General features: G+C 41.7%; 1 protein-coding gene across 3 annotated transcripts; it reads left to right on the forward strand.

Annotated features, from left to right (window-relative positions):
- The first annotated feature begins 930 nt into the window (after nt 1-930).
- ccdc186 (coiled-coil domain-containing protein 186) lies at nt 931-22,871 on the forward strand. Of its 3 annotated transcripts, none has more exons than XM_034570210.1 (16): nt 931-1,083; nt 2,600-3,614; nt 4,000-4,126; nt 5,459-5,587; nt 7,785-7,997; nt 8,353-8,472; nt 9,208-9,312; nt 10,094-10,192; nt 11,498-11,584; nt 11,683-11,825; nt 13,405-13,660; nt 13,954-14,143; nt 15,220-15,318; nt 15,557-15,785; nt 20,642-20,861; nt 21,727-22,871. In XM_034570210.1, the coding sequence occupies exons 2-16, from the start codon at nt 2,620-2,622 to the stop codon at nt 21,808-21,810; spliced, it is 3,096 nt and encodes a 1,031-aa protein (XP_034426101.1). In that variant the 5' UTR covers nt 931-1,083; nt 2,600-2,619; the 3' UTR covers nt 21,811-22,871. The 3 variants fall into 3 exon arrangements, with proteins under 3 accessions (XP_034426101.1, XP_034426102.1, XP_034426103.1); XM_034570211.1 differs by having other exon boundaries at nt 15,220-15,300; XM_034570212.1 differs by lacking the exons at nt 20,642-20,861; nt 21,727-22,871 and adding an exon at nt 17,209-18,002.
- Nucleotides 22,872-23,468: the final 597 nt, after the last annotated feature.

The raw sequence follows: 23,468 nt of genomic DNA on the forward strand, positions 1-23,468 counted from the left end.
CTATTAAGGCCGTAGAAAACAGTAAGGGAATTAATAAAGTGAAAGTAATGAAGGAAATAAAATGTCCTATCATAAATAAATAAATAAATAAACTAATAAAGTGTTTATATGTGCTTTGGGTGCTGGATCCATGATATCTGAGGCCGCTTAAAACAATAGACTTCCCCACTTATTTCTTTATCTATTTGTGGCTGTGCAATACAATGGTTCATGTGCAATCCATTCACTGAACATATTCTCACACTGTACATCTTTGTCTTGTTTTTACACTGTATATATTTGTCTTTATTCCATATTTTTCTATACTTTTTCTATTTCCTTACACTTAAGTATTATTATACTTACATTTAAGTATTGCATGTTACTTATGATTACCTACTGATGCCTATTTTTGACTCTTGTTGCTGTAATATTGCAAACTTCCCCATTATGGGACTAATAAAGGATTCGCTTATCTTATCTTATCTTATTTCAGCAAGACGCAAACAATAAATGTGGAAAATAAACCAATAACTGTTTAAAACAATTGTCAGCTATAAATAAATTCAGGCATTGCTGTTAATGACAAACATTGAACAATTCATGATATAATGGCACACAATAAAACTAATCATTCATTTAAATTCAAGACTATAATATTCTGTTGCCTTATATATGTATTTATATATATATGTATATATGTATTTATATACAGTATATAGAGAGTACAGTTAAACACAGCTGCAACAATTAAGTAAAGTAGGATTTATTTAGTGCTGCATAACTATAAACAATTGACAGTATTTGCTATTCACTGTGTGTGTGCGTGTGTGTGTGCGCGCGCGCGTGTGTATTTAATAAACGACAAAGGTGTGTGGGGGGGGCGGTGTTCCTGTCGACTTTCCGATGACGTCATTCCTCACCCCGGCCCTCTCATTGGCTCGTGTTGCCCTCGTCGTTTTTTCCCTCGGCGGCCATATTTGTTGATGTGTCATATCGCAGTGACTTGTTGTGGCCGTCAGCTGGAGACACGGCGCGCCTGAACTTCGCCTTCACTCCGATCGTCACCTCGCATTCACCCGCACCATGGCTCTTCCTCCCTCGGTGAGTGGACACACTTCCGTCCTTCACTCAGCGGCGCCTCTGGGTTGTTGTTTTGTTTTTTTCTGCGTTAGATGCTAGCGTTAGCCGCGCTAGCCTCGGTGTACTTGCAGCTAGCTAACGCCTCTCTCTCTCGCCGACGTTAGCTTGACCAGCGAGGGGGCAGCGGCGGCTCCATTCAACATGTCAGCCTGCGGTTTATCTGCCAAGACATTTGATCCGTCCGTTGTTAGCTCGCTGCGTTTTTTAATCTAAACCATGTGCTACGTTTTACACTGAATTAAGCGTTTGCCTGACGGCTAACCGAGCAGCTAGCGAGCTAAAGTCGGCATTGCATTAATCTAAATGAAACTAAGGGCTAATAAAGCAGCATTGAATACAACTGGGACGATCACACATCCTTTACACATCGTCCATTAAGGCTGTGTTGTAATAAATGTGTTTGGTGTTATTACGGTGACGAGCCGGGTCAGTGTTGTGCTATGACACCTGTCGCAAGGGCATCATTGCTATTACACGCGTTGTAACTGTTTCCACTGCTCAGCGAGAAAAGCTGGATTATGTTGCTGTTTTTCGCTTTGTCTCATTGTCACAAGTGAAACGAGAAGAAAGCAGGAGGTTCCCAGGTGTTGTTTTAAGGTTTGAAATGTCGATCTGCATTTGAGGGGAAGGTTACAGCTGGGATTGAATGAGAAAAGGGGTTGGATCCAAAAGGAGGATTTTTGGATCAGGAAACATAGGAAGGGGCCTCGGCCGCCACAGACCAGCTGTCGGGACAGTAATGCAGAAAGGTGTGTGTAAGTTTTTTATGGCTTGCAGCTATTTTCAGTCATCTCAGCAATTAATACCTCAAGTAAATGCTGACAGAGCCAGGGGAATAATGTGTAAATGATCCAAAGCAGGGCTGGAGACAGAGCTTCTTTCTTGATCATTTTATTCCATAGTTTGAGCAGAATACATTTTATCTGCATCTCTAAAATAAAGTGAACTGAATTTTTATCTAAATAACCTTTGTAAGAATTCAGATTTTTCAACTTGGTTTAGATTACCTCTATTTCTATAGTAATATAGTCCAAAGTCTACCTGGATGTGACATTTTGACTGTGTAATAATCATGAATACCTATCTTAGCTGTGGGACATTCTGCACCACACGCCTACGAGGGTAACTACGTCAGGTATTGACAGGTACACACCTCCCAGTGTGTGTGAGTTTGCCTTCGTCCGCTCGGTATGCCTTCGAGTTATGTGTCTTGCAGTTACAGATAAACTTGCAAATCACCAGAGAACCAACATGAGGAAATATGTAGTTTATAGCCAGCAGCGTCATAGTTCTTCCTGGCTCAACGCAAGGCCATGACTGTACCCTTTGACCAGGAAGACACAATATGCAGATAGCACAAACCTGCTCTATTGGTTGTTCACAGGGAAACAGTTGCCGTAGTCTATGAAAACCCAAACAGCTCATCGGTCTTTGCTTTCACTCAGCTCTCGTTCTCTCCCTTCCTCCTCTCTGACAGATTTAACCTAAGGAGGGACCATGGAACAGCCTGGTCCTGCTTCAGATGCTCACATCATGGAAGGATTAGAGGCCGAATCTGTGTCTGAGGGATCTCCCCCTGTGGATCAGCTCAACAACGGCACAACCAGCGTAGATAATGAGGAACAAATAAATCACAATGGTGCAGATGATTCAGAAATGTACGGTCAGGCAGAAGACAAAGCACAGACTGAAAGGGAATTAATAAAGAGCACTACATATGATGAGACTGACACAAAGACAGAGGCGGAAGCTCTACCATGCAGTCAGGAACAATTGGAGGGGAGTGAGACGTATGCTGACACTGGCTGTCATAACAGTACAGTTTCTATGGAAGAAGGGATATCTTTATTTTCAGATGAGGCTGGTGGAGCGTTGGTTGCCCTCGACACCTCTTTAGACAATGTGGTAGAAAACTCTCCCGCTGTTCTTGAAGGCACAACAGAAACCTTATTGACTTTTGATGAAGATGACGTCCCTCAAGCCACAACTCAAAACTGCAATGCGCAGCCATCAGTCGTGGTTACAAATTGCTCCACTGAGCCATTGCCTGCTGATGCTGATGATGGTTCAGCCGAGAGTCTATCACCCTCTTCTGTCCAAAGCACTTCCGAAAGCTCCCCTACTGACTCCGCTACCACATCTGGGATCTCAAATGGCCCCTCAACCCCCAGTTCAGATACTGTCAGCTCCTCACTTGCTTCCAGTCCGCAAACCAGTGCCAACACCTCAGCCCCCTCACATTCCTCGCCGAGCCCGTATGACACCGATTGCAGCCGGAAGCTTATTTCCCAAATCCAGCGTTCGCTGTCACAGGAGTCACTGCTGGATGAGCTGGAGTCAGAGCTTTTGGATTGTCAGCTGCCTGAGGGTAGAAGCGAGAGAAAAGGGAGCTCACCTGTCAATGGGCTCCCCACAGACCAGGAGGACTGCATGATGGTCTTTGAGAAGTGTATCCAGTACAAGTATGCACAACAGGAGAAAGCTATTAAGAGGTAATGTGCTATTTTCTAAGTTTTAATTGATACGCCATCACCACATAATTTTACACATTACATCAAAATGGGTCAGATTAACAAGAGATTAACCTATTTACTAATTCTTTTGCCTTTTAGTTCAACAATACACATATTAAAAGTGTCTTTATGAAGCTGACGCACACAAATAATTGTAATTTACAGTCTTAACAGTGTGCATGTTTTATAGTAATGATACTGGACTTTGTATAAATGACACAGAATAACCCACATACTTTTCCTATCCTGCTCCGGCTTCTGCCCTAATTAACAAGAGTCTAAATTCTTCAGTGCTTTGTGTGGACTTGACCTGAATTGGTATTGTGTGCTTATTTGTATGTGTGTGGTTCGTTTGTGTGTATAGGCTGCTTGAGGACAACAAAAGACATCAAGAGCTGATCCTGGGTATCTGTTCAGAGAAGGACAACATGAAGGAAGAGCTGAAAAAGAGGGCGGAGACAGAAAAGCAACACATGGCCACCATTAAAAAGGTTGGTTTCATGCTCTGCTGTCTGCTCATGTTATGTGTGTGTCCTCTGGTCCAAATGGGCTTTGTTGTTATTGTTAAAAGATTTTATCAAAACAATGGAAATTCCTTTTGCTTTGGTTTTCATCAGCAAGGAAGTGCTCCAATGCTGTGTTTTGTCTCGACTTCCTGTCTGTACCAGATTTTTACTTCTGAAAATGCCTTAAATCTTGTCAGTGTACTTAATGTCAGGGGCTGCTATTATGGGATGAAGGAAGATATGTATAAAAGCAGTTTACAGCAACCTCATTCATTCAAATGCAGATTGCTAATTAGATTATGGGTTTAACAGCAGATCAGTGACTTTGTAATTAGCTTTTTAAAAAAAATCATGTGTTTAATAAACTATTTCATCATCCAAGAAACAGATCACACAACATACATTTTCTAATTAGATAAAAAAAAGACTATTCTGTTTGTCAAATGCTTAAATGATCCCCTTTTTATATGGATATACTTTCAAGAGAAAGGCTGGACTGGAGCCAACGCTGACTATTGTTCAATTGAAGGACAAAACCAGAGGATAACGGATGTGTAGCAGCACCAAACACAGCTACGCTCCAATTCAATCAGCTGCAGTCTAGCTCTGTGTGGCTGGTAATTAAGGAAGTCAAACAAAGCAATCTGTACGGAGAGTAGAAAAGGACATTGAGTCCTGATTACGAGCATTCAACAGACAACACAGGCATCGAAGGCTGTATTCATTTGCGGGAAATCTGTGTTTTACCTTTGCTTTGATTTTAATAGCTCTCCAAAATCCCAATACAAGAATTCTGTATTTTTAAACACCTTATGTCTTTTTTCTGTAAGTGTCTCATACCCTTGAATTAGAAAAGCTCCCCATGTAACTCTCACTCAAGTGCTGCTCTATTCATTGGGGCTGGTCTAGCAACGCTGTTGCTATAGAAGGAACGATAATTGATTCTTGCTTTCTTGGTAACGGCATTTGTTTAAGCATTGTGCAAGCAAAAGGTCGTTGGAGGAATTTCCATTACATATGCTCTATGTATGCTTGGATTCATTCCATTTATTTTCTAGGACTAGATGTGGGCTTTATATATTAAATGTGTTAGACCAAGAAACATTGTAATGTAACACAAAACAATCAGATCAACACTGATCATATTTTAGGAAAAAAAGGTAAAAGATCTTCATCACATGTATTTCTGTCTCAATTCATTTAGCCTCCAGCATGTTCTGTCAGGTGTCATCCTATGTAGCAAGTTATCCCAGGTGTGTCCCAGGCTTACATGTTGCCCAACACGTTGTTTACACGGTCTACTCCCTGTTTCTGCAGTTGGAAGGCAGGGTGGAGGAGCTACTCAGAGAACTGAAGGAGTCACGGGAGAAACTCATTCACCAGGACCAGGCTGCTAAGGCTGCCCTCCAGCAGATGCAGAAGGAGATGGCCTACCGACTAGAACAGGTACAACTGGGACCTAAATACTTTGTGACTCTCTGATAAGCTGGTCATGCAACATAGTTTTGCCCCAGTCTGGCATTTATTGGCGTGTCTGGTCTTGTCCCATTTAAGCCTACGACAATAGCAGGTTTAATTGTGGGTGAACCCATTAAATAAGGCGCTTCACTCTTTCCCCATTCCCATTAGAGGAGTTTGCCTTCTTTTATCCCCCCCCCCGAGTGAGTCATGTTCGATGTCACAAAAGCAAATGAAACTGAGAAGCTCTCTCACCTCTGCCGTCTTGCCTGTGTTGTATCTTGAATGATACGAAGAAAAATAAAGCTTTTATGTTGTTTCCGAGATGTAAAAAATAACGAGTATGCAAATGTTCATGGCTATTTATATTTAGAAATTGGAACATTCACCTAGGTGTCATGTTTTCATCCCTGCCGATCAGAGCTGATGAAAACCATTGCAGACATATTTCAAACCACAATGCAGCACTTTGCACTCGTCATCATCCACAGCTCATGAAACATCAATACATGTGTATATAATGTGCATATACAAGAAAGTACTTTATCAATATGAGAGGGCTGAGACAAACAGTAAGTCATCTTCTTGTGTGCTGTGTTGTAGTAAATGTTTTTTTAACAGGCTCCATTTGCTGTTTTAATCTCTTGATAAACCGTTGGCCGAGTATTATCTGTTTGCAGCATCTGTCGGTTCGCAAACAATAAACTGAGTTAATGCATATCCATCAATACAACTCTGCCAGAGAGTAACTCGCACCACCTCACATCACGAAATGTGGTATTCATCTTCAGATAAAAATGATTGCTTACTCTGAAAAAGCTCAAATATATAAAATAAAAAATATGTTTTTACAAAGCCAGCAGCTGAACAGTCAAGGTCCCTGCACACCAAACTCGTGTTATTGCAGATTTAATCACTTGTTAAGCGAATAGTGCAGGAGAGCACATTTTTCCTCCTGTATTTTACCCACCTGCTTTAAGCCACGTACAGTATTTTACTCTTGACAGTTTTGTCACACTTCACAATTTTTAATTTCACCGTTCAGTGAACAGTATGAGGTAGATTCTGCACTCGGTCGTCCCTTTCTTGACCGACCCATTTATCAGTCCTCCCTTGTAATAAGACGCTGACCCAGTCCTAATCAGCTGTCGCCCCAGTGGTTTGAAACGTTTGGTTATGTCATTTAATCGACGCTTCCTTCTTTCTTTTTGATCTATTGGTTTTATTTAAAATACACATCATGTGCTACATCTATGTTCTTAAAAACCAAAACGCACACACCAGATTATGTTTTAAGCATTTGTACAGTTTTTCCTTCCTTGTAAGAGCGAGCTGTTGGAAAAGGTTGAGCACAGGAACATAAAACTGTTCTCTCCTGTCATATCTTGACAAAGTGAGAAAATCAGGTACATGTGCATCTCGATGGGATGAGGAATGAACACACAGGTGTGAGACGAATAGGGAAACCAATGAATGAACCACCAGACTTAGAGTAAAGGGCCCCATTCAGCAGGTGCACCAGTGTGGCGCTTAGTCTTAAAATGCAGAAATTATCAATGGCATCATTATACATTGATTGGCAGCATTTTATTGTGAAAATAAGCACCCAATACCTTTCTACGTAATTTGTGTGTTTAATTGTGTCAATATCTTGTCTTTTGGCCGTGCTATGTATTTTAACAATATGTCATCTTGTACTCATAATTTAGGCCATTTTACGCATTAAAAATAATTTATTAATTAAGAAAATAATTAGCAGATTAATTGATGATGACAGCTTCTGTTTCTCACAGCTGTAGTTAACATGAAAAACTGCAAAACATGGGATTGAGAAAGTCTGGCTGAAAAACTATTATATTTCACTCGCAGTGAAATAAGGCACCAGAGAATTGAAATTGTAATATTGCTGCCATGTAAAGGCAAATCAACCTTGTTTGGAAAAAGTCAGCAGTTTAGTCTTCCATCCACATTGAAATGCAGTCCATGTGTGCTTGTTTTATCACTTGCACCAGTCCAGGTTGAATTTGTCAACATGCTAAGTAGAGGAGACCTTAAATGTTCTCCCCCAGCCATCTCCTTTTAGGGATTCCTGAGGGGAAATCACTTTGTTCAGTATAAGCAGCTCAGTGACCGAATTGTGGGAAATGTCATTAACTCTAAATCATCATCTAAACAACTGTCTCAGACGAACAGGAAATGCGATGAGGCACGTCAAGAGAAGGAGACCATGGTGATGAAATATGTGCGGGGGGAGAAAGAGGCCCTGGACCTGAGACGGGATAAGGAGGGTTTGGAGAAGAGGCTGAGGGAGGCCACCAAGGAGGTGGACCGCCAGGCGCTCCGGGGAAACCAGCTGGCTCAGGACAAAGGCCGGCTGCAGCAGCTGTATGATGCAAAGGTAAGTTCTGTGTCGAGAGTGATTTTGAAAAACTGCTTACAATAAGGGCATAAAGACTCAATAACCGCTCTGCTTACAGGTTGTATGTGCATTTAGCTTGAAAGACAACATCTGACAAAAACCAAACATTTCTACAGAGTACAAACTTAGCATAAGGAAATATTATAAATATATTAACCTGTCCCATTTATTAGTTTGTACTTAATATTTAAAGTTCGTACTTGCTGTAAATCAGTTTTACGTTCGGCAGTACTTTGTATGACCTTCTTGGGGCGTCTCACTGTTGTGTGAAGCCAAAAAGCTGTTGGCTCTCCTCCATTGTACCTGCTTCACCCATCTGTCTCTGTCTTTTCAGGAAGGAGAGGTCAGCAGGATGACTCGAGAGGTGGAAAAGTTGAAGGAGGAGATCAACTCCCATCTAATCAAGGTCAAATGGGCCCAGAACAAATTAAAGAGTGAGGCGGATGCACACAAGGTAACAGAACAATGTCAGGTTTTAACTTATTTTGAGAAGAGAGCACTGTATTTACTTGCGATTGAACACGTGGACATGCTGCATTCAAATTTTAATCAAATGCACATTTACATAGCTGATAGGATGTTTGGCTTCATAAAGTCGCTGCAGCTCTAGTTTACAGTGCACACACACAACATTTCCGTTTGTAACGACACAGTAAATTTCCTGCTTCGTGTCTTTTTTTCTTCATTTACAGAGCCTATTGTTTGTCGAACACGTAACTGCCAAACGTTTCCACGATACAAATGACATCCCCCTTCAGTCATATTATCTGCAGCCGCCCCATAAAAATACATGATTAGATGTTTGTTTTTTATTATTCAGGAGTGAAATGAAATGAGGTGAAAACGGTCCAGTAATGACCCTGCAAGAAAATCATCATTTACACTGGAGCTATTTTTGAAAATGTCTATTACAGCATAATGGTTTTATTTTTAACCGGCCCAAAGCGAATACACAACTATAAACAGAGGGAAAAAGGCAAAAACCGAGTAGATGCTCAAGGCCGCTGGAGCTGATCTGCTAATGTTTCTCTTCGTGGTTGTTTGGATGGTGGATGTGTGTATAAATCATTCTGTCTGTACATGTGTGTATACATCTGTTCGAGAAGAACACTAACCTTCACAAGCACAGGCTTTGTATTGAAGTGAGCGTTCTAAATACGAAAGCATGCTTGTGTCCACCTATGTGCAGGAAACGAAAGACAAACTAAGAGAGACCACGTCAAAATTGGCCCAGGCCAAAGAGGAGACCGAACAGATCCGCAAGAACTGCCAGGACATGATCCGAACCTACCAGGTGTGTGATATGTGACACAGAAGTATTAGGTTTGCTTCTGGGGAAGGAGCAAGGCAAACAAAAAAGGAGATCTGTGCCCCCAGGATCAAACTGCAAGTCAGGGTTTTTATGTCTATTGAAGGGATGTGGGCAAAATGGATGCATTTGTATACTCATATAAAAACAGGCCTGCAATCAATGATCCTACTTCCAAAGGATCAAACAATTGATGAGAGAAATGAGTTAATTGAACGTGTATCAGTTACACGTGTTGGGGAAATATTCAGCTGTATCTGCTTTCACATACAGGAACTGGATTTTTAAGTAGGAATTTGAACAGATTTTTTATTAAATGTGCAAATCAGAACTTTGCACAGGCCTGATTCTGTTTCAGGAGAATGGCAGTTTTCATTTGTACCTTATGATGGTAGTAAAGAGCTGCCTAACTTTTCTCTCTGGGGTTGGGATGCATGTACAAAACATCATATAAGTGAACATCACATCAATAAACAGGACTTGAAGCTCCCGAAAAAACAATTGTATGAGAGAATTTTCGTAATACATTATTTGATTATCTGCATATTTAAAAGGAAGGTATGCTGTAATTTAATGTAGCTAATTAAACCAGGAAAAAGTTGAATATAACTGAAACCAGCCAATTATGACACTGTTTCTCATTATAATTAATTGCTTACTCTTCCCTGAGTCGTATCTTCTCAGCTGTCAACATCTCTTCTGCTGTTGTTTCACTCAATGCATTCTCTCCATTTTAATTTTTCTTACTGTTTTTTCTGTTTCCCAGGAATCGGAGGAGCTCAAGTCCAACGAACTGGATGCTAAACTGAGAGCGACCAAGGGAGAGCTGGAGAAACACAGGCAGGAACAAACAGACCAATTAGAGGTGACAACCACTGTGCACACAAACAAACACTTTCTCACTCGCGTACACACATTCATTCAAACACCACATTAGTATTTATGCTACATTATTCCGATTTTTATTTGTGGTGTTGATGCCAGGTCTTCTAGTAAAATAGTGTATTTTCAGCTGTTTCCATCAGTGCGAGAGGTGTAATTGCCTGAACTAGTAATGAGTAAGGAACTGGCTCTGCAGGCACACACTCGTGCACACGGACACACACATGGACTCACTCCAAACACAATGACCTGTTTTTCTGTCCCGTTCTGAGGGGACAACGCACTTTTAAAAATAAGTGGCCTAGAAATAATCAATACGATGCCGTGTATTTTAACAACCACCCAGAAGACACCAGGCTTTTGTCGCCATCTTTCCACAGTCTGATTTCCAAAGGGAGCTTACAAATCCTTAAAATGTCTTGATCCGAATTGAAGTTCTTAGCGACACCGTGCAAGGTTCTTGGTTCGAATCCTCGTTGGGCTGGGGCGGTTCTATGTGAACTTTGCATGTTCTCCCCTCATCTGTGAGGGTTTTCTCTTAAGTACTCCTGCTTTGATTGGGGTTAGGTTTATTGGTTTATTGGTCTATTGTTATATTATTATTTGAGATATTTCCAGTGGCAACACACTTTCTGGCACGTTACTCATACTGATGAATTAACTGGTCCTTGTTTACTTTAGTGTGTGTGTTGTGCTCAAGTGATGATGCAGCTCAGTCATAAATAATGCACAGTGAGTTTCCATTACTGTCGGGGTAGTCAACATTAATATGCGACGGGAAGGGATGAATCGAGGAACTGGATGATGAATTTGCAGGCATCTTCTATTTCATTATATGTTGTCGTGGATACGGCAGGCTGCTAATGGCTTCTTGGAAAAGTTGACTAGCCCCCGTACCAGTTAACAGCTTCGTTTAAAAACATGACATGAAACATTATTCAACTTTGCTTTCACATGCTAAATGAGTGCGTAAGCAAAATAACTTTAATGAATTCAACAGCTGGATTGCCAGGAAATGCATCTACAGTAAAACGATGCTACTGTAACATTTTCAGAAAGTAATTTGTCCCATTAAGTGTGATGGAGGTTTAAGTTGATGTGCAAAACCACTGACCTGGATTAAACCTTTGTCATCATTTGGAATTTCCAGAGAAGAAACCTTTTCAGTATTATGTGTCCTTTTTAAAAATGGATTTAGAGGTTTAGTGACCTAAACAGATTTTTATGCAGACTCTCATATGTATAATTGTGGATATGTATCTAACATATAACGTGATGCATTCTGCAGGTACACAGAGTGAAGGCCAAAGAGCTGGATGACCTGAAGAGGAGTTACAAAGAGGGCATGGATGAGCTCACGACTTTACGCACCAAGGTTTGTCTCACAGATAAGAGTGTGCGTGTGTGTGCGTGTGCGTGTGTGTGTATAATATCAACACATCTTCAGCTCAATATGTGGGTGTCGTTGTGCAGTTAAAGTGTTTAGAGGACGAGCGTCCGCGCTGGGAAGACGAGCTGAGCAAGTACAGGGAGATCATCAACCGGCAGAAAGCGGAGCTCGGCCGCCAGAAAGAGAAGATGGATGAGATCGCTGCTCTCCAGGACCAGCAACAACGGTACACACACTCTCACACTGATCTTGTAGAAGCTGAAGCATACACACACACACACACAGCAATAAATTAAATAGTACACACTGATGAGCAAAATCAATAGACACCACAGGACAGTTCTGCATAAACAGCATCCGAGGTAAATCTAAATATCTCTTTAAGGTCCCCTGATAAGTAGAGTAGTATTTTCTGTCCCTTTACTGCAGATTATGGCTTTTCAACTTTTCCAGGCGTAGAACAACATATATACTACACTAGAGGAAACTGATTTTATGCTTTATTTTCTGCGGCAACAAGTGACACACTAATTTCCCTCAAAGCAAGTGTGCTACATTGGCTGAGTACAGCTTTAGCTTGCTGTGAATCTAAGCATGAAGTATGAATAAAACTCACACACTGTAATCTGATAACCAGATGCCCATGAGATGTTTGTTTAACGTCTCCATTATTAATTATGCTCCAGTGATGAATCTCCACATCACGTGGTTTCCACAGCGATGAAATCCTAGTTTATAGAGCTGCGGGCTCGAGCACCAGGACTACAAGTTGACAATACAGAAATGTGACAGTCAAGCTATAACAAATGAGAACACTGCACTTGCTTAGTGTTGTGTTGGTAACAGAGCACCTTAATTAATACCTTTTCTTAATTAGTCCCAGTAGCGTCAGTCCATTTTAGGACAGACGAGAGGAATTGAACATGGTCCTTTCTAAGGACAAAAATAGCTTCTCACATCAGCAATAAATTAATGTGAAAATACACACAGTGGGATCCTGTGGCTGAACTGCAAAACTTGCACAGGCAGTAAAACAACATTTTCAGCATTTAAGTCTTGACAAGATCATTCCTCATTTTTCATATGGTTATACAGACGTATGTTAACTCCCTGGCATGTTTCAATCCTTGACTTGAATATCAACATTCAGTCATTTCTGGTTATGACAGAACGCTGCAGGTTGTTATATAGTTCTTGTCCCTTTTCAAAGATAGGCCAGAGTTGGATTTAGCTCACAGGACAGTCAGGGACTCGGGGTCTCTGTGGGTTTGTGGCTGTGCTGTCCATGAGCATGTGACTTGATGGAGAAACCTTTCCACTTATTGAAATGCTGCTCTCTGTGTGTGCCAGTGTGCCATAAGTAGGCGGCACCGACCCAAATTGATTCGTGCAAAAGCTTCTCTACTTTTTTTTGGCTGTACTTCTGACCAGCAGGGATTATTTTTTCCACCACAAGCACCAACAATTTTTGTTGTTGGCAAGAAAAGAAAATAACTTGGTTGCAAAACTTCTTTGGTCCGTCGACAACTTCAGTACCAGTGACTGTGGCTCGTTCTTTTTATCCACTTCAGTGATCTTAATAAATCCAGATGCAATAAAAATTATGTATTATTTACACATAATTAAAAGGATAACAAGCATGAGCTCATGTTTCGAGTATTTCTTTAACTTGCTGTTCGTCATCTAACTCTCATGTATAATTCCCAGTAAATGCATGGCACTTACAGGGAAATGTGTTGTTAATGTCCATTTAATGTGACCTTCTTAACATCTGGTAAATTTATTTTGGGTTTGGGGTCACACAGAGACAAACAGGAGATCACGTCTCTGCGTGATGAAGTGGAAAGCCTCACCAGCCAGATGACTGACCTTCAGCGCGATGTGCAAGGCAGCAGGGAGCGCGAGGCGGAGTTACTGGGCTTCACCGAGAAACTGAGCAGCAAGAACGCCCAGCTCCAGTCAGAGAGCAACGCACTGCAGTGTCAGCTGGACCAGCTCACCAGCAGCTTCACAGAGCTCAAAGCACAGCTGGAGGAGACCAGGAGGCTGCTCGATGACAAGGTCGGGGAACTCTGAGTGCACAGGGGGATGGATAGATGTAGAATTGATGTATGAATGAAGCTCAGCTGATTAACAGAACAATACAGTTCACCAAACTATTACTGCAAGAATACCTTATTGAAAACTGCCACTAAGTTACAGTGGTCTCATTAAAAAAATATGAGTTGTCTGTCCTAGAGCGCACAGAGTCCATGAATAGTGATATTTCCTGGCTTGGCACTCGGGAGAAGAGCTGAAAATAATGAATGCTGTAATTTCTTCACTTAAATCTCGTTTCTGTATTTGTCGTGCAGTCGCGGCAGCTGAAACAGGAGGAGTCGCTGCGGCAGCAGGAGGTGCAGGGCCTGCAGGAGGAGCGGACAGCGCTGCAGACCGAGGTGTCCCGGCTAAAAACCAGAGTCGATGAGCTGAGAGACGAGCTGGTGACACAGAAAAGGAAACAAGCTGCCAACATAAAGGACCTGACAAAACAACTAACACAAGGTCAGGAAGCCGTCAGAGTCATACGTGTCAAACACGTTTCACAGAAAAGACCAAACCCAGAGGCAGAGTTATGTATGAAACAGGGTTGTCATTACCATTAAACCGCAGCTATGACAAAGTAGTAATTGTGTTCACATCATCCGTGTATCTATGCATACATCAATCTATGCTATAAAGAGAGACATGGATTTCCCTTTGCCCATCTACTTTCACTTTACTCTGACGTATATCTTGAGTATGGAACAGCTTGGCTGAGAGACTTGGGGATTCAAAGTCAGGTCACATGCAGATTAAGAGGAGAAAGTGTAATGTGATTAAGAAACAAGGGAGATGGGAATGTACAGATAGAAAGCTAATATTCCCCTGTCAGGATTATCCTTTGAGCCACCTTCCTCTTCTTTGCTCTCTGGGCACACGCAGTAACTTTAAAGCATCATTATTTCGTATGCACAAGATTTTCCGCTTTACCTGGAATGAGCAATGAACATTTTCCTTAGAGGATCCTGTTGTCAATCATCAGTGTTGCAATTACACTTCATGACTACAGTACAGTCATTTTCAAGCCTTTTTTTAAATGCATGAAAGGTTTGCTGAGCAGGCACTCTCCTTCAAAATCAACCTGCGTCACATTTACTCAGGTAGACACCTTCAAACTCAAGCAGTGATGCTTAGCTGCGAATTTCACTGCGTCTCCCGACAGTAATTTGTTCGAAAAAATGTCATACGCAGTTAATTTTTGCTCGACCGTGGAACATTTTCAAAGTCAGAATCCCCAGTGGGTCCCGGCTGTCAGTCGCAGCTCGTGTTGAAACTAGGTAAAAGGTACAATGTAAAATGTTTCTGCTCCCATAATCAATTTATAGTTTAGGTCATTAATCAGCAAAAGATTTAGCTTAAGACTTATTCTAAGAAGATGGTACCAAAGAAACTCAACTCAACTTAACTTGTTGAATTCAGCAGATAATTTTTTTTATATTCAATAGTCAATTTCTAATTGTGTATATATATATATATATATCACAGATGTATTGGTATTAGTGTCTCTTTTTGACAGTTTCCCCTCTTTTCTTCTACAGCCCGTAAGAGAATGGAGCAGGTAGAGAACGGAGGCTGCGACAGGGATGCCGGCAGTATGGGCAGTCGCTCTAGTTCCTCAGGTACTGCTCCTGGATTTGGTTAGTATTTAACACAGACAGTAGTATTACCATTTAAGGCTTTGTTTTTCAATAGTGGTGGTGGGATGAATCACCCTCTAAAGAAGGTATTTTTTATTTACATAATTCATGATAACAAAGGGAAATGGTAATATTTATATTTCTTCTTTAGTTTATGGAAAATTCACATACTTTACAGCGAGTCATCATATAACCTAAAAAGTTTTGAACTCCTGTGGCCATCCCCTCCGTTCCCCAGGCTCTTTGAACGCACGTCACGGTGGGAGCGGTGGTGTTGAAGAGCGGTCGCCAGAGAGCCAGTCGGGTCCTTCAGTTGTGGTCGTGGACAGCTTTCCAGAGGTGGACAAGGCCGTGCTTGTGGAGCGCATTGTCCGCCTGCAGAAATCACTGGCTCGCAAGCAGGAAAAAATTGAGTTCATGGAAGATCACATCAAGCAGCTGGTGGAAGAGATCCGCAAAAAGACCAAGTGAGTGGCATGGGCCAAAGTAGAGGGAGCAGGGAGAGGTGGAGGGAACCTCGGGCAGTTTGAGGATTTAGAATGCATGGTGCTCAGATTGTTCTGATGCTGTGGATCCTGGTTTACTCTCAAACAAACCACGTGGATGAATCAACTTTGGAAATTTCCGACACACATTGCAAAAGCTCTACGACCTCACAAACCTGACACAGTTCCAGACCCGACAGCAGTTTCAAAGTAACAGCCTAGTAGTCTTAATGCAGTTTTACTAAAGCTTGTCAACATATCAGCACTTGTGCAATCGCTAGAAAAGGGAAAAAGCCACAAGCTGCAGATGTTAAACAATAAAAGTGGCGTCAGGATAAAAAACTAAAAAAATGCCTACGAATGAGAGAATGCTGTGAGGAACTGCTCCTTCCTTACTCTTAGAAAGTTCAAATACTAAATGGTTTATATACAAGTTACCCTCAAACATCCTGTGAGTTCTTGTACTCACAAATTGTGTCACCTTCAAGAAAACACCTCATGTGATAACACACTTGGAAAGAGCAATTTCCTGCAGTCATGTTGAAACAAACTCATGTTCTACAGCTATAAGCACTATCTAGAACTGCCTATTGCAGATACTACAGGGTAATATTTCTGTCGACGCATTTTCTTTGTCGTTCAGCACATATTCAGACACACTGCACCTCCGCTCCTGACCTTGACAGACAGTTTATGCTGAAAAACACAATTTAAGGCTCCCCACCCTCTTCTTCTTCGTCGTCTCTCTCTCTCTCTCTCTCTCTCTCTCTCTCCTCTCTGAATTCCAGCACCTGCAAACATTGCACTTCTGATTTGTGACAAACTTCACTCAGAGCTATTTTTAGGCAAGCCGAGGTGGGGGGGCAATGCCTCAGTATGGATCTTTAACAATGTTGCATCCATATTCATCCCGTAAACTAAAGAGGCGGTGTGAAGGACGTTTGGTGTATTTTAATCACTGCACTTCATGTGCGGGTTTAGAAGTGGATCGTTCATCCCTACGCTGGGATGAAGTGAGTTATGGAGATAAAACCATCTCATTGAGCCAAAAGGATTTAAGACTTTCCTCTCAAATTAATGAAATCTTATTCATTGGTTAGTCAAGATCCCTCCGTACATTTGGTTAAAGTTTAGCATCACAATGGCTCTTGTAACCAGATGATATCGACAACGCTCCAATCCCGTCTCTCCCTCATCTCATTTATTTCCCAGCTGTTAACTTGGATTCAATCCATTAACCTCAACCTACATTCAGGAGTTAAAATTGAGGACGAATCCCACGGTTGCCGGGGCTATAATTAGCTCTGTAAAAATCTTAGCTTAGTGGGGGGGGTGTTGCTCTTCGCCGAATGCAGACGTGAGATGTGAATTTGTCCTTTTTGCCTTTCTGTCCCTATCCCTCCAGGACAGCCTGGTGAACACTGGCCAGCTTAAGCTACCTGTGAGCCTGAAGCATGTGAGGAACAAAGGGACAGAGTTATGGAAGCAGAAGCGTAGTGGGACAGATAGTGGAAGAAAATAATTAAACATTTAATTATAGTTTTTAATTTGTGTTTGCACATCCATACCACACTTGTGTGATGACAGTGTTATGCATCCGTTTGCTCATTGACTGATCACGATTGCATCAGTTTACTACTACTTTAATACATTGTGGAGTCTAAGTCACCTCTTGGTATTTCACATCATGTTTTTAAAGTGGCATGTTCACTCGCTGCTGCGAAGTCGAACACGGGTCGTTGGCTTCACACTGAAATTGCGATTTGAAGTAAATGAGCTAAAGAAAAAAATGTAGAAATGGCAGCATCGAGGGCAATGATGTCTGTCCTTCAACAGCAACACCTGCTCATTTTGACCATTAAGTCTAAATGGTTCAATCCTGTGACTTTAATTAAAAGGACGGTGATGCAAAGCAGATGCGAACAAAGCAGGAGCAGTCGGTCTGTTCAGGTGAAGATTGCCATTTATCTGGCGAGTGTCCATTTTCACTCTGCTCAGGTTGACATCAAAGGTAACTAACTGCAAATCAAAGCCATTTAAAATCTAGTGCAGGCTGCCGAGGATCCACACCTGCTGTTAAAGTATAATATGCTGGATCCTTTCAAGGTTGTTCCATTGCCACACTGTTCATAAGTATCCACATTAATAGAGCAGGTGCAGTGTTACATGTTGCTGCAAAATATGATACACATAATTACCTTATAATTAATTATATTATATAATTACCTTATTAAACAAATGGCTTTGGCAATTAAGATAACAAATAGCTTCAATGATTGTTTAAGATCGATTTCCCTCTCACCACAGTGTGTTGTGTATTTTCTCTGTAGCTACTCTTCCTGTCAGGAGGTTTATAAAAGGTTTAAGGACTAGTCTCTGTAGTTTGGTTTGACACAACATGTCCAAGAGCTGCGCTCAATCGCCACCTTCACTTCATGCATGCTTGACCTGCTGCCCTCATTGCTTGCACTGTCAACTGGGGGGGGGGGGGGGGGGTTGGAAACAGGACATGTCACTCACAAATGCTCCCCTGCACCCCCCGCCTACCTGTGCATGCCATTCAGCACAACATGTGGCCACATCGTTTTGATTTCTGTCACTTTTTTGTTTTTTACTAAACACTGTCGCGATGGAGCTGGGGTCCAAAAAACGGACCCTTGCCGGTCTAGTCAGAGGTAAGTCTCATTTCCTGTGTGTGCAAACCCAGGTGTTTGTGTGCGTGTGAATGAGAACACTTTGTGTCGGCTGCTTCTTTGTTGTGCTTCCATGGCTTTTTTTTTTTTTTTTTGCACCATAGGCTTCTTTGCTTTCATTGCACCATACACTTCAAGTTTATGTGTTGTGTTGACTTCTGTGAAAGACAGAAAGGAGCAAGTGCGAAAAATGGCTTAAACACTAAAAATGCATGTAAAAAATGTGTTCTGATTCATTAAATGTAATATCATTATTCCAGGTAAAACTAGAATGGCACTCAGAGCACATTGCCTCGCCAAAAACCAGCAGTCCCCTTAAATTCAATCAAGCCACAATAAATTGCACACACTCACTCATAGCTATCAGTCGTCTACATGTGCCTGATTGTTTTTGTTCAACAAGATCCATGAATTATTCCCTGAGAAAACACTACCCTCTCGGTGGAGGTTATGATGATAGTTGCTTCAACATTTTAAGGAGGTGTCCCAGGTGGCTCAATGCTAAATACTAGCCTTACTTACATGCTTATCTTGCTATTTTCTATTATTTAATGCGCGTTACCTTCTGAAATGTCTATAACAGAAGTCATCAACACGTTTTCAACCCCCAGAGATCTTTTACACAGCATCTTCACTTAGAGGAATAGTTAAATAGCGGGTTCCTTATTTACTTAGTCACTTGGTTGCCAGCGACAATGACTGTTCCATGGAAATAATGTTGTGTTTAACATTTAAAGACATAATAATGTGTATATGTGTATTTGCTCTGAGCAGCACTTTTTGCTAAATATGAAGAATCAAAGCCATCACGGCACAGAAAAGGGTATATCTTAAAGAATGTAGTACACTAACTGGTTTTTCATTTTGTTGTTGTAGTAGTAGTAGTAGTAGAAGTTGTGCTAGAATTCTCAGTTGTAGCTATTCACCTCCTTTGAATCTTCCCTCCACTTATTCCCTTGAGAATCTTTCAGCTTTAGAAGTCAGGCTGTCGTCTGCCTCTGTTTAGAAAAACAGATTTTTTACTGAGTGGGAATCTTTTTGCAGAATCTCACGTAACGGTCACGAACGTCCCTCTGCTCCGAGCTCTCCGTGCAGTTACACTTACACACCCGCAGACGCAGCCTCAATTTGAACTAAACAAAGTCGATAGGGGGCTGAGTGTTGTTGCCATTTCTGGTTAGTGCTTCAGGTACACGGCTGGGTTGACAACAGGTTCAAAATATTGATCTTATGAGATTGTTGACCTTTTCGGAAGGACAGTGCACAGCCCTCTTTTACCTGCACACACACACTGCACTGCTGAAGAGAGAATTAAGAACACGGATGTGTTTGCAGAAGCTTATAGCCAGAGAATCCTCAAAACAATAATATACGTGTATTGAGCGAGGGAACGAAGCTTAATGTTTTGTCAAGGGTCAAGATGACATCATCTTATAGGAATCTAATGAAAAAGCAGGTATCACACACAGTTTGCCAACATCATACAAAAATCTACCGAGGTAATAAAACCACTGAATGTGAGACTACAGCCTGTGAAAAGAACATAAATATATATATCCACAATGAGTATTTGCAGTTACCCTAAAATGGCTTTAAAGAACATGGCGTAATCCTCCTTATATACAACCAAAATATTTCTCTCAGCTCTGAGGTTATATTTAGCAAAATATACATATGTATTTATCACACAGAATAAAAATCTGTTAGCAAAAAAGTGAAACCTAGTGGATATAGTATTTTTTATCAATTTGATTACAGTCAAAGTATTCACACGAACCATTTGAATTCTGGGAGTAGATTCAAACGCCACAGTTTTCATTTTCTCTTCCTCTTCCTTCTCTGGCTGGTACAGTAATAATCTTTCTTGCTGTGACTGGGTGTATTCCATTTACACAGGTTCAATAAGGCACCCGAGTAGAATTACTATTCCAGTAGCGTTCGCTGCTTTTGCTGCTTTTTTGCTGCTGGAAACGGTTTTATTGCTCTGTAGGAGCTCTCCATGCTCCCACCTATGAATCCCACTTTCTCAATTTTCTTTGCTTAACAGTCTCAGGCTGATGCCATGCACCCATTCCATTTCCTCTCCTCTTTTTTTTTTTCTCAAAGAACGTGGTTTGACTCGTTTCCTCTCCTTAATTCCCACAGAATTATCCAGAGCTATGTGCTAAGAGAGGAGACAGGGGCCCTGTCATCGGAGGCCTCGGATATTATCAAGGCCAACCTGGGCCGGAGGGGGGGCATCATGGCTTCGCTTTACACCTCCCACCCTGCGGACAGCGGGCTGACCCTGGATCTGTCGCTGGAGATCAACAGAAAGCTGCAGGCGGTGCTGGAGGACACACTGCTGAAGAACATTACTCTGAAGGTAAGCACTCCCCAAGCAGGCATCATTCCCCCCCCCCCCCCATAAGTATTAAACTGGTCCACACGCACGGGCGATACCGAGGATACTGGGGGTGTGTGCAGCTGCTGGCATCGTATCTTAATCTGCAGTGAGTGTATTACAGTTGAAGCTTTGATGACATGAGTGGATAATTAATTGGATGTGCCAGTGTCATGCTCCACCTCTGGAGTCACTCAGCCTGATGTGACTTGACTGTGTAAGTGTGCAGGGCGCTGCCGGCACCATAACAACACAGGCGCTGTGAAATCTAGATACAGAACTAGAGCTTCGACAACGTGTATTGTTGGAGCCTCCTTAATGTTCGTCTCTTTTTCGCTGTGTGCACTTTTGTTTATGAAGGCGCTGTGGGATGCTTTTTAAAAAATATGTTCACGTGTTACACTGTCAGACTTGTCTCGGTCGGCCTACGCGAAAAACCTAAATTAGACGATGAATGTGGGCGTATTTTTCTGCCAGCGACTTTTCTTTGCGATGGATGAAAGATGAATGACAGGCCGCCTGAAGTAATGATTAAAAAAACGACCTCAACAAGGTCACAATAAAGTGACAATAGAACAAAACACTGACGGAGGCAAATTAAAGCTTCACATTCACTGAGATGCGATGATGATTTTTAACCTGATGATAAGCAGGTTTTGTATATGAGGAGGATGATTATTTAGTAATTACTATAATAGAATCACTATTTCTACTCCAACAAATATTATTCACACTTTTAAGTACCTTGTACTCTTTCCTTGTAGAAATAAAAGCAGAGACGCAGCTCGTCAGCCCGTCAGCCCGTCTCATTGTCACAGAGTCTTAAAGTCTTTTCTCTGGTCCACAGGAGAATCTACAGACACTTGGTGCCGAGATCGAGAAGCTCATAAAACAGCAGAGAGATCCAGATGACGGAGAGAGGAGGAAGTGACTCGACCACGTCACGAGAAAAGAGAAAACAAACGACTAATCTCCATTTTTTTTTGAAGGGCCAGCGACATTTGAGCATTTGAGACATACACACACTCATTCCTGCAACGTATGAAGGAGCAAACTGAATGTGGTGAAGTGCCAGTAGCACCCCCAGGTTGCTCTTCGGAGAACCTCTGGGTTTTTTTTGTTTTTTTTTGTCCTGTCTTGTGGAACATATCTGAACTTACTTGAATTCTTCCATCTAAATGGTTCCACCCCCCCCCCCCATTTCCTCCTCCAACACAACAAATCTTCCTCTGGCGGCCATCCCTCTCCCCTGAGCTGTGCCAAGACCAAACTATTCGGGCCAGTTCCAGCTCTGACTACCTTGAAAAAATGAATCGACCCAAGATGCCATAATCATGAATGTAAAACAAAATCTAGCTGGGATATAGTCCCACAACATTAAACACAGATTTAACAGTGAATTTATCATAAAAACGAATTACATTTCTCTCATCACCGCTCTGTCCACACTAAGCAACCTAACATGAGATGATCATCGGGCAGTATGCGCTCTTTACTTCTCTCCTGATGTCCGTCTGCCAATAAGCCAAATGTATTTATGAGAGGCTGCTTCTCCAGCTTCACCACGCAGCTACAGTAAAGTGGGAAACACATCGCTCCCGGCTGCTGGGGACCTTGTATGACATCGTTTCTCATCATTTTCTGCTCTGCACAGCACTTACGACCCGAGCTGGCGAGGCAAGGTGCCTCACATCAGCGGACTCGCTCGTGTGCGTGACACCGGTGCTAGATCCGAGGAAGCAGACTGTATCCTCGCATTGTGCCGACAGTGTGGAGGAGTACTACTCTTACGCAGGACTCGAGCGTAAACACCGCTCAGTCACTTCGAATGGAGCGACTTGGTGCATCGTTGAACTGCATTGTGGATCAATCGCAGTAGAAGTTTATTTTTTTTCATGAGTCAGCGCAGGCACCAGCCAATCAAAGCGTTTTAAACCCATAGACTGTATATAAAGATGGACGACATCTACTTCCTTCCACTACCCAGACATGAAGCGAAAATATGAACGCTGCCATCTTGGGCTTGTTTCATCTGGTTTTTCTAGCATCAAATAAATAATTAAAACCAATTAAAACTTGAACATACATTTGTCTCTAAGCTAAATTGACAGAAAAACCTATTTGACTTTGAGTTTCCAGTTTGGTCCAGGTCCCGTCCACTAACACGGAGGAGGCAAGAATATGACCTCTGGTGATTTTTGGGGAGCTGTCATGTCGTCAGTCTTTATACACAGACTATGGTCCCAAGCATGAAACTGTGATTGTTGTGAGAAGCGTGTGAGTCCTGCGTTTAAATTGTGTAAAATTTGAAGATTATACGACAAATGTAAAATCATGCCACGGTTGAAGTCTGGCCATTTTGAATGTGATTTATCTTTTCTAATTTATTTCCAGTTTATTTCCAGTCCAAATGAAATTTTATTTCCAGATGTCTGATCGGTTTTCAGTTTTACTTTTTTTTTTAATCATCAAGTCAAATAACTTATTTATAGAATTTCTGGAGGAATATCTAAAACATTTTCACCTTTCTCTCACTTTAATCTGCTCTGATAAAATGTTCCTGTCGCAGGCGTCATTAGTGTCAACTCG

Source organism: Hippoglossus hippoglossus, chromosome 19 (genome assembly GCF_009819705.1).
Source record: "Hippoglossus hippoglossus isolate fHipHip1 chromosome 19, fHipHip1.pri, whole genome shotgun sequence".
Taxonomy (NCBI): Eukaryota; Metazoa; Chordata; class Actinopteri; order Pleuronectiformes; family Pleuronectidae; genus Hippoglossus; species Hippoglossus hippoglossus.